The sequence below is a fragment of the Rhineura floridana genome, chromosome 18, assembly GCF_030035675.1.
Source record: "Rhineura floridana isolate rRhiFlo1 chromosome 18, rRhiFlo1.hap2, whole genome shotgun sequence".
NCBI classification, from domain to species: Eukaryota; Metazoa; Chordata; class Lepidosauria; order Squamata; family Rhineuridae; genus Rhineura; species Rhineura floridana.
In genome coordinates, this window is record NC_084497.1 from 14,230,911 (window position 1) to 14,247,770 (window position 16,860).

General features: G+C 46.9%; 1 protein-coding gene across 4 annotated transcripts in view; it reads left to right on the forward strand.

Annotated features, from left to right (window-relative positions):
• CHD5 (chromodomain helicase DNA binding protein 5) overlaps nucleotides 1-16,860 on the forward strand; it is a 110,393-nt gene that overhangs the window by 46,506 nt on the left and 47,027 nt on the right. For all 4 annotated transcript variants that reach the window (XR_009759493.1, XM_061601106.1, XM_061601107.1 and 1 more), the window contains exons 14-21: nucleotides 2,946-3,042; nucleotides 4,094-4,285; nucleotides 4,403-4,603; nucleotides 6,288-6,425; nucleotides 7,252-7,373; nucleotides 8,954-9,127; nucleotides 12,156-12,297; nucleotides 16,111-16,242. Coding sequence is in view for 3 of the 4 variants with exons in the window: in XM_061601106.1 (XP_061457090.1) it covers nucleotides 2,946-3,042; nucleotides 4,094-4,285; nucleotides 4,403-4,603; nucleotides 6,288-6,425; nucleotides 7,252-7,373; nucleotides 8,954-9,127; nucleotides 12,156-12,297; nucleotides 16,111-16,242 (1,198 nt within the window). In the remaining variant the exon portion in view is untranslated. The remainder of the gene's footprint in view (nucleotides 1-2,945; nucleotides 3,043-4,093; nucleotides 4,286-4,402; nucleotides 4,604-6,287; nucleotides 6,426-7,251; nucleotides 7,374-8,953; nucleotides 9,128-12,155; nucleotides 12,298-16,110; nucleotides 16,243-16,860) is intronic.

Consider the following 16,860-nt stretch of genomic DNA (forward strand, 5'->3'; position numbering starts at 1 on the left):
ACAGCCAATGGCTAGAGAGGTTTCAGAGTCTGCAGCTTGTGTTTCCATCCATTTTATTTTTCACTGGGGTTTGTCAAACTGACAAAGATGCAATTTCCCCCTGCAAATGTCCACGCTCTGTGTTTTAATTTGAGATGTCATGACCGTGGCAAGTGCCCAACGAGATCCTCCAAAGGTGGCTTTACAAATACATACCCAATGAAGTGTCTTGTGGCATCTTAAAGACTTAGTATATTTATTATAGTACAATAAAGACATAGCCACAAGACTCATCATTTTGGTTCTGGAAATCTTAATGTTATTATTAGTTTTCTGGGTTAAGTGACATGCAACATAAACAACTTACAAGCAGCGAGCCATGGCCTGATAATATTTTATTTATTTTCTTATTTATGGATTAAGGTCCCACCTTTTGACGAGTGTCCTCAAGATGGCATGCACAACCAATCCATATAAAACCATAATTAATACAGATTTGCAGCCGAAATACTGCTAATTCTGCCACTAAGGAGGTCTAAAACAGAGCTTAAGCTAAGAGCTTTGAAAGCTTACATTTCCCTCCACTTTCGTTTTTTACTGTTGCTGGATTTATCTGAAACAAAACAAAACCTTTACACAGCACCTAAACTACAGCAATGAAGGGATGGCTAGGAAGCTTAGCCGGGAGGGCTGGGACCTCTTCTCGATCGTCCCAGAGTGCAGGACACAGAATAATGGGCTCAAGTTGCAGGAAACCAGATTTAGACTGGACACCAGGAAAAACTTCCTAACTGTTAGAGCCATACGACAATGGAACCGATGACCTAGAGAGGTAGTGGGCTCTCCGACACTGGAGGCATTCAGGAGGCAGCTGGACAGCCATCTGTCAGGAATGCTTTGATTTGGATTCCTGCACTGAGCAGGGGGTTGGACTTGATGGCCTTGTAGGCCCCTTCCAACTCTACTATTCTATGATTCTAAGATTGTTCCTGGGTTTTGGAGACCACCACAAAGTTTGGGTAGCCACCCAACCTAACTCATTGACAGAGCACCTGCTTTCCATGCAAAAAGGTCCAGGTTCAGTCCGTGGGGATCCCAAAGTAGGGCTGGGACAGACCTCTGTCTGAAACCCTGGAAAGCTGTATCCAGTCAGTGCTGACAATACCAGCTAGATGGACCAGTGGTTTGACTCAGTTTAAGGCAGCTCTCTATGCTGGGGAAGGGTTATAGCTTACGTTTGCATTCAGGGGCTCCCAGGTTTAATAACTGGCACCTCCAGAAAGCGGCTTGGAAAGACCCTCATGTGACACCTGGAGAACTGCTGCCTCACAGTAGACAACCCTGCGCTATGTGGGTGTGACTTGGTATGAGGCAGCGTCCTAATGTGTTGCTAATGTCTGAAGGTGGCAGGTACATTTGGGAGAAAGTGGTCCTGTAGATGCTTCATCAGTTCAGCAATCTGAAAAGCGATCTCTCAGGATATGCTGCCTCTCTTGCTGGGGAGGGCAGTTTTCATAGCTCAGTGGTGGAAGGAGAACACGTGCATTGAATACAGAAGGCCCAAGTTCAGTCCGTGGCATCTCCAGGTAAGGACAGGAAAGCCCTCTATCTGAAGCCCTGGAGAGCAGCTGCTAGTCCTAGAATCATAGAATAGCGGAGTTGGGCCTATAAGGCCATCCAGTCCAACCCCCAGTGTCAGTGTAGGCAGCACTGAGCTAGATAGACAAATGGCCTGAATCAGTACAAGGCAGCTTCCTCCGTTTCTGTTTAACCCAGCCCTTTGTTCAGAACCATGAGGACTGGGATCTTGCTTTATTTTTAGAGGAAGAGCCATCGCCGAATGCTAGAACACCTGCATTTGCATGCACAATGTTCCAAGTTCAACCCCTGGCTTCTCCAGGTAGGCTGGGAAAAGACCTCTGTCTGAGTCTGTGTGCACACCATACATTTAAAGCGCATGACTTTATATCCAGTGTCTCTGTAGCCTCATGGCGGCTAAGGAACTCGAGCGAAAGGCAAACGAGAGGGGCAGAGCGCGGGGGAGGAGGGCGCCGCACAACGGGCTTGCCAGGATGCCTCGTGGCTTCAGCAGCAAAGATGTGTTTTGTTTCCATGCCAAAGCTGATCCATCCATGAGCTGTTTCATCGCCTCTGCTGAATGACTAGCTGCCCTTGCCCTCTCCAGTGGCCACCATACGATCAGGCTACCTGCTTCCATTCTAGCTGGTCACGATAACAACTGTAATTTAAGAACTGGTGCCTGAGCGTGCCTTTTTCCTAGTTCTTCCCTGTCCCTTTTCCCTCGTGTGTCGTGCATTTTACATTGTTAGCCTAGGACAGGCTTTCCCAACTAGTGGGCCACCAGATGTTGCTGGACCACAACTCCCATCAGCCTCAGCCAGCATTGCCAATGGCCAGGAAAGATGGGAATTGTGGTCCAGCAACATCTGGTGGCCCACTAGTTGGGAAAGGCTGGCCTAGGAGCAGTTATTTAACTTTTGTAAATTGTAAATTGTATTTTGTAAATTGTATTGTTTTATTGATGTATTTTATATTGTATTTTTATATTTGTGTTTTTTGTAAGCCGACTTGTGGGCCTTTGGCCAAAAGGCGGAGTGTTGTTGTTGTTGTTGTTGTTAATAATAATAATAATAATAATAATAATAATAATAATAATAATAATAATAATAATAATAATAATAATAATAATAATGACTTCCCGAAAGAATCCTGGGAAGTTAGCTTGGTAAAGGTGCTGGGAACTGTAGCTCTGTGAGGGGTAAACTACAGTTTGCAGGATTCTTTGAGGGAAATCATACTCTTTAAATGTGTGGTGTGAATGCAGCCTGAAACTCTGGGGAGTCACAGCCAGTCAATGAGCTGGATGGATCAAGAGTCAGTTTGGTCCAAGGCAGGTTCCTCTGCTTTCTCGTGTTGTGCTGACATCTGCGTTTGATCCCTTGCAGGGAGAGGATGCTGGGAGAAGAGGGCAGCCAGGCCTCCAAGAGGCTGATCAAGAAAGGGAAGAAGCTGGAAAGGCCTCCGGAATCACCCCTTGTGGATGTACGTTTGGGATACAGGCAAAATCAGCTCAGGAAGGGATAAAAAGTGCCTGCAATTTCCTCTCCTCTCAAATGCTGCGCTTTCACATACGACACTTTGTCACCCTAGAAAATAGCCCTTGAAAGCTTCTTCTTCTTCCTTCTTATTAATCTTTTGGTTTTCTGTGGCAAACGGTAGACCACAGACAAAACAGTAATCACAACAATGAAAGCATTAGTTTGGTTTTCTCCTGGCTTCTGCATCAGCCCAGAAACCATCCTCTCTTTCTCTCTCTCTCTCTCAAACCTCCTAACCCAGCTGGATCAGCTACTTGAATGTTGGAAATCAGGTTTCTGAGGTTTGAACCATTTGTGGCAGAGCTGGAATGGAGAACCTGTGACCTTCCGGGCAGTAATGTAGACCAACTCCCATCAGCCCTAGCTAGCCATGTTGAAGTAGAAACTCAAGTGCCGCTCTCAGAGGAGCCAACTTCTCCCTTATGGCATTCCATTTCTCCTTCCTATTTGCCCTTGAGCGCATGAAGGGCCTTTAACAATAGCATGCCATGTTGTGTGTGTTACACACTAAAGAGAGAGAGAGAGATAGTTTCTGTGCTCTGCTTAAGTTCTGCAACTTGAAATTTGAATTTCCCCTATTCATAATGGTGCAATTTTTGCTTTTGTGACTAATTTATTATGCTTTTGCTAGCCATGGGAGGGACAAGGGCACAAAATCCCGCCCTTAGCTGCTAAAATCTATCCTAGCTACCTCCAGTATTTCAGAGAATTTGGTAGGCACTGGCCATGCACTATCAAGTGTGCCATTGCAGTCATAAGGACTAGCTGCTTGGTTTTAAGAAAACACAAAAGCAAACAGATAGCTTCGATTCGCAGTAGGCTGGGCTCAGCCACCAGCAGTTACATTTTGAACCAATGGGAATTTCCAGATTGACTAACTTGCCTGGTTTCTTTTTTCCCCCTTTTCTTACTTTAAAGGTGACAAATCAACTAAAAATGTTGCTAATCAGTTGACAGCTTTAATAATGTGCCTTCATTTCCTTCCACCTTGGCAGCCTACAGTGAAATTTGACACGCAGCCGTGGTATATTGATGCCACTGGTGGGACCCTACATCCTTACCAGCTGGAGGGTCTCAACTGGCTGCGGTTTTCCTGGGCGCAGGGAACAGACACCATCCTCGCTGATGAGATGGGCCTAGGCAAGACTGTCCAAACCATTGTGTTTCTTTACTCCCTTTACAAAGAGGTAGGCCTCTGGGGCTGTCTTGTGCTATTCCTGATGTATCCTTTGCAAAGGGGGGTTGTTTATGGGAAACATCTCCACCCTGGCCAGACACGCAGACACCCCTCTTTCTCCCCACAGGGCCACTCCAAAGGCCCATATCTGGTCAGTGCTCCCCTCTCCACCATCATCAACTGGGAACGGGAGTTTGAGCTGTGGGCGCCCGACTTCTACGTGGTCACGTACACGGGGGATAAGGAAAGCCGGTCCGTGATCCGTGAGAATGAGTTCTCCTTTGAGGACAACGCCATCCGGAGCGGAAAGAAAGTTTTTCGGATGAAGGTGAGCACCGGCTGTCCACGTCAGGCCATGGCTTCATCTAGCTTGGTACCGTTGACACTGACTGGCTGGCAGTGACTCGCCAAGGTGTCAGATGGGGGTCGATCTTCCCACCCCTCAGAGACTGAATCCGGCAAAGCCTCTGTTCTGCCACTGAGTAATGGGCCCTCCCAAGGGCTTCCTCCTGCCTCTTGGTAAGGATACGGGAGACAATCGGGTTGGCAGCTAATTTGCACTTCCCAAAACAATTTGCAAACCAAAATGCAGCCACACTTTTGAAATTTGCACATCTCTACATTTTCCTGTGCAGTTCTCCAACAAAAGAATGTGTCAAAAGGCATTTACTCGTGGAAATAACATGCAAAAATGCATTCTATCGGGGAAATGCTTGAAAAAACATGTACATTAGAAATTGATGCAGAAATGTGGAAAACTAATCTTAATACTGAAAAAATTGACAAACCGGGATAAAGAATTCAGAACAAGAGCAGTTCTTTAGGCCTGTTCAATGTGCATAATTTAGGCAGTTGACAGAATCCAGCTTTTCTTGGAGCAGAAGTTGGATTGTTTGGGTGGAAAAGATATCTGCTTTGCAATGCGTACAAAAGCTCCCAAGCTCAGTCCCTGGATCTCCAGTAGAGAGGGAATGTCGTCAGTCTTGGGCTGGAGGGAAGAAAGGTCTGACTTGGACTGACGCCGCTTCCTGTGTTCCTAAACTCTCCGCTGAGGCTGACACTGAGGCGGGGCTGTGAATGATGCAGAGAGGCAACGGGCAGCCTCTCTTTTTGGTAGGTACTTTCAGGCAACCAGAATTCTAAAAAAAAAAGCCCAGCACTTCTTTCCTCTGAGGAAAAAGCTCCATGCCATGCTTACCCAGAGACATGTTCAAAGGAGCAAACTGTTTTGTTGGATGGGCTTCAGAGGGTCCTGTTCGCTCTGAGCTCTTTCCTAATCCACTTTGTGGATGGGTGGGAGGGCAAAAAGCCACAGTATGCCATCTCAACTTAAATGCAGCTATATTAACCCTTTTTAAAAACCCATGGAAGATCCAGTGGCTGTATTCACGTGGTTCAACAAACCATGATTCATCTCACAAATGAGCAGGGAAAGCACTTTCCCTCCACAAAGATGTGTCTGTTTTCCAACTGCTCGTGACTGCATCTTGGTGAGCATCTGGGGTGGGATGGCCAACAAAACTGTGGCTAAACAAGACTCTTGGGGTTAGGCTTAACACCAAACCATAGTTAAAACATGCCGCAGTTCATAAGCCAGCAGCAAGCCATGGCTTCCCATAATGGTTTGTTGGCGGTGAACAAGCAATGCTTAGTGGGCTGGGCTGGGTTTGCATATTTAAACAAACCGTAGTTAGGTTAAAGGAAAGCATGGCTTCACTTTCTGTGTGAACCAGGCCAATCATGGGACGTCAGGTGCTGCTTATGCCAAGCCAGCACATTGGTCCATGTAGGTAAGCATTTCTTCTTCTGCTTGGCACTGGCTCTGCAAGTTCTCAGTGAGAGCGAGGTCTTCTCCATTATGTCCAACTAGAGATGTGAAGGCCCAGAAAATGAGAGATGAAAGAGGTTAAACTTGGGATGTTCTGCATGCAAAAAGAGCAGTCTTCTACTTCTACACCCTTACCCAGATCACAGATCTCCTGTTGGTGACATGGTCTCTCCATTTCCTTTAGAAAGAAGCTCAGATCAAGTTCCATGTCCTGCTGACATCCTATGAGCTCATCACAATCGACCAGGCCATTCTGGGATCCATCGAGTGGGCATGCCTGGTGGTGGATGAAGCCCACAGGCTGAAAAACAACCAGTCCAAAGTAGGTCCATCTTTTCAGGATGGGTGGGTGGAATTTGGTGTGGAAACTGAACGAGCGCCGTGTTTCTCTAACTCCTGATAGTCGAGGCACACTGGATTCCAAATCAAAGGCACTGCTTCACCCTCGTACAAGAATCAGTTGGTTTTTAGGATGTGTTAAGAGGTGGGAGGGTTACCTGCCTCAAGAGGAGCCAAGGTGTGAGGTGGGTCACTGACCTGAGGGTGCCTTCTGATTTGAGAGAATACGGAGGCAGAGAGCAGGGACCCGGAGATGCAAGTGCTGCATCTTGGCCTGAAGAGAGGTGGAAGAATTGGTCGGCAACCACAGAATTGTCTGCCCTGGCTGTGCGTGCTGGACTCTGAGGGAAGGGCGAGGGAGGGGGCTGAGCCTAAAGCGCTAAGCAGCAGGCACCCAGCCTCCTGGTTGCCCCCAGTTGACAAGCTGCAACAGGTTGCCGTTTTGAGTCCCAGTATGACCTCAGGTCTTGATAGGCTACAGCTTAGGAGCATGAGGAGATGTCGGAGATGGAGCGTCTTCTGAGGGCTCCCTCCCCTTGCCCATCTGCATAGAGGTGAGTTTCTCTGCCCTTGCAATGGCGGCTCGTGCTGATGTCACTAGGAATGGAGTTTCCGTTGCCGTGTGTTGTGGGAGAGGGGAGGGGAAATGTGTTGGAGGAGCACTGATTTTGGGAGCAGCCCCACGTTCCCCATCATGTCACATAGCTAGGAGGGCCCATGGTGGGTCCGTGGTGTCTTGCGGCAGCTAGAGCACAAGATTCTGTGACAGTGGGACATCTTTTATGGACCCATCATCCTTTCCCCCAAAGTTCTTTAGGATGCTCAACAGCTACAAAATTGACTATAAGCTGCTACTGACTGGGACACCTCTCCAGAACAACCTTGAGGAGCTTTTCCATCTGCTCAACTTCCTCACGCCGGAGAGGTTCAAGTGAGTATTTAGGTTATGCCCTGCCCTACCTGGGCTTTCAAAGCAGCCTTTCCCAACTTGGTACCCTCCAGCTGTTTGGGACTACAGCTCCCATCAGCCCCAGTCCCAAACAACAGGAGGACACCAGGCTAACAAAAGTTGCTCAAAAGCAGTGACAATCAAATTACACTTCCACCTATGTGTGCTGAAGTCCACCCCTGATCCCACCTCCAGTCTACTCTGATTGGCAGCCGCAGAGGTCTTCTGCAGTCCTGCTGCCTAAGATGCTGGACTGAAGATGCTGGGAATCAGACTTGGGGCCTTCTGCAAAGCAGGGGCTCTCCTCTAATTTTATGAACATATGGAAAGGCCTTGTACCAAGTCAAACCATGAGTCTGCCAAGTCCAGGGCCGCCTGTTCTGACTGGGAGGCATCTCTCCTTTTCCAGTCCTGCATGATGGCCACCTTTCTAACAGAAGATGCCAGGGGCTGAACACGGGAACCACAGGAGGCTGCCTTAGACTAAGTCAGAGCATTGGTGCATCTAGCACGCTGGCGTCTCTTGGGGGGGGGGTTGGACAAGGGGCATTCTCAGCCCTGCCTGGAGACTGAACCTGGAACCGTCCGCACCCAAAGCAGATGCTCTGCCACTGGCCTGTGGCTCTTCTCTGGGCAAAATACACACTCTTTTGTGGAGCGGTGGCCCCCTCTGTCCAGGAGAGGAGAGGCTTGCTTAATAAAAGACATCCAGTTACCATTAGACCCTCAAGAGCACCCCTCTCCCATAAGGAAATGAACAAACTGCTGGTAGTGGTGTGTGGATATCTTTCAAACATCCTTTAAGAAAAGGATTTCCACAGTGTTTGGATTATGTCTCTCTTGTGTCTGATGTTAAGGAATGAGACCATCGTGATTGAACTGGAGCACAGTTTTCTTCAACATGAGTCCCCAGATGTTTTTGGATTCTCACCTCCCATCCTCCCCAGCCAGCTTAGCCAATGGCCAGGGATGATGGGAGATGCAGTCCAGTAACATCTGGAGGGCACCAGGTTGGGGCAGTGCGCTCTACATCACCAGTCTGTGCCAGCTGCTCTTGTCTGGAACAAACCATTGCTTGAAGTCAAAGCTGAGCTCCTTGGGACTGTGAATGTGCTCTAGACAGAGATAGAAAAAGATACAGAGGATGGAACAGCCACTCCTGTGATTGATGGGCTTCATGAATACTCTGGAGTGGCCAGGCCTGGTGTAAATCACGCAGCCTGATCTTCTACAATTGCCTGGTCAACTTTGCAGGGCTGTCTCCCTACAGTATTTAAGGCTCTGTTTTCCAGCTGCAGCCCTCAGCTCTTGTTCCTCTAACTCACCACCACTGGCTGGAGAACAGACCTTCCCAACCTGCATTCAGGTATGGCTGTCCGGAGCTCCAGCCTGGCCAGTGGACAACAGGGCCTTCTCCAGACATTGCCATGAGACCAGTCAATCTCACACACAGACCCACCAGCTCGCAAAAATAAGCCATGCAAGATTCCTCCTGCTTTTTCTGTGCTGGTGCATGGATTGTCCTGGCTGGCTCTGTCACTTGCCATTCACTGTTCCAACAGCAACCTGGAGGGGTTCCTGGAAGAGTTTGCTGACATCTCCAAGGAAGACCAGATTAAAAAGCTGCACGATCTTTTGGGACCTCACATGCTGAGGAGGCTGAAGGCCGACGTGTTCAAGAACATGCCGGCCAAGACAGAGCTGATTGTGAGGGTGGAACTCAGCCAGATGCAGAAGTAAGTCTTCCCCTTGCAAGGCATGCTGGGTCGAGAGGCCAGGCCCCTGGGTCAGGTGATGCAGTGATGAAAGGCATGTAACCCACAGCTTGGAAGTTGGGGAGTGCTTCCACCTGCACCGGTCCAGGTGGCCCAGAAATTGTTCCATCCGTATGTAGCTCCCCATCTTGACAGTCTATGTGCTGATGTGCCTTTACCATGCAAACGGAAAGGGTTGGTGTCCACATCATCATCATGGTGTTAAGCTAAAAAACAAAAACTAGATCCCATAGAGGCCCATAGGGGCTTCCAGATACCAGTGAGAAGACAGTCCAGGTCCTCAGGCTCACAGCACAAAAGGGAAAGCAGCATGGGAAGGAGGAGGGAAAAAAGCAAACCCAGGCACTACTTGTTAATTTACAGAGATCTTCCATTGAACTAGCAAGAATTGAAAGATTTGGAGAGGAGCTGTAGGTTTGCTGGTCTTTCAGCAGAGCCAGTGCAGGGGTCCTGCAGTCCTAACTCTCTCCCCCTTTCTTGCAGCCTGCCAGAATGGGGAACAGGGCAGAGAGCTGCAAAAGCATGTTGTGCTTGTGAGATCTGGAGTTAGGAAGGGAGAGAGCATAGCATAGGAAGGGAGACACAGACCAGCCTCCTGCCAGCGGTGGTCCTGATTGCACACACACACATGCACATCGGCCACAGCACAAAGCAAGGAAGGGCCTCCAAGAAGAGTCAGTTCCTTTAAGGGGAATGTGGAGCTGCAGCAGAGCCCCCCAATCTTTTGGGGCCCAGGGGCACGTTTGGGGATCACGGAATACCCATTTCACAGAAGAAAATCTAGCAATGCTCAGAACTCCCCCATAAACAGGAAAACACCTGCAACCCCAACCCTTGCAACAAGTAAAACACAGACAGGGGGGAAAAACAGGCAACATCCCATCAAACATGCAGCCCTCCCACTCAGCCCCCACACCTCCAGAAAGCAAGCCCCCAGACCAATTTAAAGCTTTATTAGAGGCTGAGGCCTTGGAAGATGCCAAAGGTGGGGCCTGAGGGTGCCATATGAGGACTATGTTGGGGGGCCCAGAGCTACGTCACTTGGTTTTTGTAAGGCCAATGTTGCCAACTTGGTTTCACATGGGCCCTTCATTTCCCACATCCCACATCAGTAGGATGGTCCAGAGTAGGGATGTGCTAGAATTCTGCCCAATCACTTAGTACTAAATTTTCCATTAATTCGGTTATTCTCAATTGCTGAGGATCAGATTTTAAGGTAGCGAATTTCCATGGCTGTTTTTGAAAACAGACCTTTCAACAAAAAAAAAAATCCACCTCTAAAAGATAGATTGTAAGAATGATTATCAATATTTCCTTTTAAAATAATGATATTTCTTCAAAATACTGATTTTTTAAAGGAAATTATATTTTCTTCAAAATATCAGCATTCCCTTTAAAATATCAGTATTAATATTGATATTTTTCCAAGCAAAAAACCCACTCATTGGTAAAAGCAGTGGCTAGTGGGTACATAATGAACTCGAATCGATGCCAGCTTGTTAGCCCAACGGAATGAATCATAGAGTCTGAAGGGGCATAGCAGGCCACTGAGTCCAGCGCCCTGCTCAATGCAGGAATCCAAATTAAAGCATCCCCGACAGGTGGCTGTCCAGCTGCCTCTTGAATGCCTCCAGGGTTGGAGAGCCCACCACCTCCCTAGGTCATTGGTTTCATTGTCGTATGGCTCTAACAGTTAGGAAGCTTTTCCTGATGTTCAGTCGAAATCTGGCTTCCTGTAACTTGAGCCCATTATTCTGTGTCCTGCACTCTGGGATGATTGAGAAGAGATCCTAGCCCTCCTCTGTGTGACATCCTTTCAAATACTTGAAGAATGCTGTCATATCTAAACATGGCTAGTTCTTTCAGTCCTCTCAGGGCTTTGTTTCCAGTCCCCTGATCATCCTTGTTGCCCTCCTCTGAACCCATTCCAGTTTGTCTGCATTCTTCTTAAAGGTCAGAGACCAGAACTAGACGCAGTACTCAAGATGAGGCCTAACCAGTGCCGAATAGAGGGGAACCAATACTTAACGCAATTTGGAAACTATACTTCTGTTTAAGCTGCCTAAAATAGCATCTGCCTTTTTTGCAGCCATATCACACTGTTGGCTCATATTCACCTTGTGATCAACGACAATACCAGGATCCTTCTCACATGTAATATTGCTGAGCCAAGTATCCCCCATCTTATAACTGTGCATTTGGTTTCTTTTTCCTAGGTGTAGAACTTTGCACTTATCCCCATTAAATTTCATTCTATTGTTTTCAGCCCCGTGCTGAAAACCTATCAAGATCCCTTTGAATGTTGTTTCTGTCTTCTAGGGTATTAGCTATCCCTCCCAATTTTGTATTATCAATTTTGTATCATCTGTGTTCAATGCTTTCAACTGGTACTGGCCAACAGATCCCACCCCTAGCCCAGAGACAGCTTTTTCACCATCATTTTTCTTGCAGGAAAAACGGGCATTAAGGACTCATGGTGCCTTCATTTACCAACAATGTACATGCTGATCAGGTGGGAAGCAAGCAGGCACATGGGCTTCCTCAGACGCCACTGCACCTCTCCCCTGCAGGGTTGACAGCTGGTACCCCAGAAATCTTCACCTTTGTTTCTCTTGCTCTAGCATGCAGATTCAGACTGCAAAAGAGTTTTAGCCTTCCATTTTTAGCCCCCCACCCGAACTCTTTCTGGCAGGAGGGTGTAACTTTCATTCCAAGCTCCAGGAGGATCAGCTGAGCATCACAGCCCCTTAAGCAAGCACTTTGAGCTATCCAGATACGTGACTGCCTTGGAAGACGCTAATCCTTTTTTCTTTGCACAGAAGAATAGTGGGTTTAGGCTCACAGATGCCTGTGTGAACCCCTTGTGGGTGGGGTGGGTGGGGGATCAGGCACGCAGATTCAGCACCCGTGTGACTCATGGAAAAGTTACAGCCTCTGGAGAGATCCAGACGCCCCGTGTTAGGTGGTCTTCCTCCACTTGTGTTCACAGGAAGTATTACAAGTTAATCCTGACGAGGAACTTCGAGGCTCTGAATTCGAAAGGGGGTGGCAACCAGGTCTCCCTGCTCAATATCATGATGGACCTCAAGAAGTGTTGTAACCATCCATATCTTTTCCCTGTGGCAGCCGTGGTAGGTCTGTTTCACACATTTTATCCCACCTGTGCTACAAACTGGAGCTCAGATTGGTGTGTGGGGTGGGGGGGTGGGGCTTCCCAGGCAGTCACCTTTCCAGATTGTTGAAAGATGAACTTAATTGTGGTCATCTGTATGCACCTAGAATCGGAGTTCGGAGTCGGTTGGCATCAGCGTGCGGGTGGGTGCTGCAAAGCGCGGTCTTTCCTCTCCATCTCAGTCTGGGGAGGTTCTGAACGATTGGCCGGGGTCAGTGATGGATTGGACGTGGGCAAACAATCTGAAACTTAATGCAAACGGAGGTGGTTTGACCCAGTGATGTGCCAGCCTTCCCTGGACGGGATCATTCTCTCTTTGGAAGATCCGTTTCACCATTTGGGGATCTCCTTGATCCAGCTTTGCTCTTGGATGTCCAGGTGGCTGCTTCCTCCACGAGTGAATCTGCTTGCCTTGGGATGATGCCTCAGCTGTGCCCATTCCTGGAGCAGATTCACTTGGACATGATCACTCCCTCACTAGTTGTATCCAGATTGGGCAAAAGCAACACTCTCTCCACTCATCAGAAACCATTTGGAAATTTCAGAGAGTCCAGGGAGCTGCGCTGCACATTTGTCAGGTGCTAAACTGCAAGATCATTTATTTTATTTATTTATTAAATTTATATCCCTCCCTTTCTCCCAGTAGGAGCCCAGGGCAGCAAACAGAAGCACCAAAAACGCTCTAAAACATCTTGAAAAACAGACATGCCGTTGTCTCGGCTGCATTGGCTATTGGTTTGCTTCCAGGGACAATTCAAGGTCTTGGTTAACCCAAAGTGGCCAAGAGCCAAGACACCTAAAGGGCCGCCTTCTCCCATATGAGTTTGCCAACTCGGGCCAAGGCCAGGTCTGAGGGGGCCTTGAGCAAGAAGGACTCCAGATCCCCTGGTTCCCCCCCCCTTCCAATTTTTTTTTCTTTTTGAAACTGTTTTTCCCATTCTGGGAAAACGAAGGTGGCAATGGTGGTCTCCGTCACTTCTTTGCTTCCAGACACGGCAGGCCCTACCACCATCGCCATCATGGATTTCAAAGGAAAAAGAGAACCAGGAATGAAGTGACTGACCTCCAGGACCGAGGGGCTGTGACATTTCCCCCTCCGCCCTGGGTGGTAATGCCAGGCCTGTGCCAACCCTCTGAATCATCTGGCAAGGGTGTGGTTTTCTCCTTTTGAAGTCTGGCTGATGACAATATGCAAAGTTCCATATTTGTAAAGTGTTCAGCCAAGTGAGGTTAGGCTGCCTCCTACTTTGACATCATTCCATTGTTATTTTCTTGTTCGAATCTGCCACTATTCAGTACATCTAAAAGAAAAATAGGGGGGGAAATTAAAATACAAGTCATGTTTTGTTATCATTTTCAAAACCTTTCCAGCAACCTCATGATCTTTCTGATGTTTAAGTTTCTTCTTTAGTTCTGACTCTCTCTGTGTGCCTTTTGATATTTCACTGCTGCTTTTTATATTTTTGTTGACAGTTTTCAAATTGTGTTGTTGTCTATTGCTGGTTTTATTTTTGATCACCACTTCTGTTATCTCTGTTTTGGAGGGGGAAGGCAGGATATCAGTCTCAAAGAGAAACATTTAAAAGGTGCAATATCCGCTTCTGTTGCGGTTATTGTTACAAAATTCTTGTAACATCCATTCTGTTAGAGATTTCTGAAAAACTTGAAACACTATTATTATTGTTGTTATTTACAAGCACATTAAAAAACCAATGAGATTACAAGATATTATATATAAAACAGAGCTAAAATACAACTGTGGAAGCAAGTCTAATTATCTGCTTAAACAGTCATAACGCAAAATTAAGCTTCATTCCATAAATCTGTTACTTTCTACTTTGTGTCTATAATTGTAAGATATCTATATGTAGTGCTCTTTTATTACATTTCCTTAACAGATGAATAATATGCATCTGTTACTCAGATATCTTAGACCAACTAAGAAACTGAAATCAATGGACCTAAGTGAGTCATGCCCTCCACAAGAGAGAGAGGACATCTCAAGATGCTGTGAAGGAATTTATTTCTAGAAAATGCCCAATATTTTTTGGCTTGTATTTATTGGGGTCAAATTAAAATGTGGAAACAGTCTGCAGAGATCCCTGATAGTGCAGTCACTTTTTAAAACTTTCACCAATGACTCCAAATTCCTTTGCAGCGCCTTGAGATTTCATCTCTTTTTTGCGGGGTTGTTCGGACGCTTACTGCTTTTTGCATTTCCTAAGTTAGTCATGTCCATTCGTTTCTACGGATCTGCCCTGAGCTGGACTACCGTTGGATCCAGTCCAATATAAATGGTGCATTTATTTCCACAACATTGTAAAATAATGGCATTTGCTAAGCCATTGCTGTGACATTTTGGTTGGTCCCAGCAACGGTGGATTCTGGAGTTTTTCTAATGGACCTTCAGAACATAGGAAGTGGCCTTATACTGAGGCTTCATCTGCACCATAGATTTAAAGCAGTTCCCTAGGAAGGGGGATTGACTGCTAAACCATTCTTGGAATTGTAGCTCTGTGAAGAGAATGTTGTTGTTGTTATGTGCCTTCAAGTCGATTACGACTTATGGCGACCCTATGAATCAGCGACCTCCAAGAGCATCTGTCATGAACCACCCTGTTCAGATCTTGTAAGTTCAGGTCTGTGGCTTCCTTTATGGAATCAATCCATCTCTTGTTTGGCCTTCCTCTTTTTCTACTCCCTTCTGTTTTTCCCAGCATTATTGTCTTCTCTAGTGAATCGTGTCTTCTCATGATGTGTCCAAAGTAGGATAACCTCAGTTTCATCATTTTAGCTTCCAGTGATAGTTCTGGTTTAATTTGTTCTAACACCCAGTTATACAGTTCCCACGGTTCTGTGGGGGAAGCCATGCCCGTATGATGCCCGTGGGATGATTCTGCTTTAATTGTATAGTGCAGATGGGCCCTGAGTCAGACCTGCTGTGGCAGGATATGGCTCTATCTCTCAGGAGGCACAATTTGTCTCTTGCTCTCTGGGTGGCCTCTCCCCTTAGCTTGTATGCTGTGCTTTTCAGTGGGAGCTGTTCCCTTGTAGGTGGGATGGCAGAGCAGAGAGGGAGGCACCTCAAATGCACCTCAGATGCTTATTTTAAATTCTTCATTCAAAGTAATGATGATTCAGATTTTATTCAAAAGATTGTTGATTATCAGCAGCACGTTTGTCAGGCCGAATCTAGTGAGCGTGTTTGTTGAAAGCTGCAGAGTAATGAATGAAGAATTTAAAATAAGCATGTGAGTAAAGAAATCTATGTACTCCCATCCCACCCCCCTTTTTCAAAAAATAGAAACTGTAAGTTACAAGTTCGTACAGAATGTTTAGTGATTCCAATGTATATCTGTCTCTTTCAGCCCCTGATGAAGGCTATATAAGATTAGCCGAAACACATTGGGCTTTTTTTAATACAATTTTAATTTACACAAATGGAATAAAACTGTGACTTTTTACTTACGCTTTTTCGTCATTCTGGGCTACCTCCCTCCATTCAAGGTTTCAGGTAATGAAAGGCCCTTTTTCAAGGGCAATCTTGTAAAAAGCTTTTTACACTGATGAGATAGCGGCGTGTTGCTAGCACAAGATTGCCCTTGATAAAAGGATCTTTCATTACCCAAAACGTGCCAGGCTGCAATGAACAATTATTATTTTCATTTTGGCTGGTTGCCGGCTGGGCACTTGAAGGGTTCCCCTCTCCTTGTCTGCGGTCCGCTGTGGGTGGGACTCAGCCCTTTCTCACTCCACTTTGCATCGTTCTTAGGAAGCCCCAGTATTGCCAAACGGATCCTATGATGGCAGCTCGCTGGTGAAGTCGTCCGGGAAGCTGATGTTGCTGCAGAAGATGCTGAAGAAGTTGCATGTCGGGGGCCATCGGGTGCTCATCTTCTCCCAGGTCTGAGGGCAAATGGGCCAAGTGGCACAAAACCAGTTGAGCTGCAAACATTCAGGAGGTTGAGCTCCCATAGCGTAGCAATGAGTGGAGGAGCCGTGGGCTTCTGAAAACCAGTCGCAGGAAGTTACAGGAGGGGCTATGGTGCTCTTGCGCTCAGGTCCTGCTTGCTAGTGTCCCATTGGGGCATCCATTGGCCACTGTGCGAACAGGGTGTACTAGATGGGCCACTGGCCTGCTCCAGCAGGCTCTTCTGTCCTTATGAGCAAGACAGTGCAATGCAGCATCGGTCCATCAGTGTTAGCCTAAGAGTTTAGACAAAGCTCACAATTGTTAGAACTGGTCACAAGTGTGGCACGCTGTAAACTAGCATAGTAGCTAAGGAAGTGAGCTGTGAACCAGGAAGTTTTGGGTTCAGATCTCATTCTACCACGATTTCATTATGTGGTCCTAGCCACTGTTCTCTCACTCTCCTCTGCCTGCATTTTGGAGATTAATAATGTTGGTCTACCTTACAAGGTTGTAGTAAGGATGACTGAAAAATGTACAGAATGCTCCAAGGCAATTTAAAAATACTGCTCTGAAGAGCGTCAGGTTCTTTCTCCAAGGAAGATTTCAAAA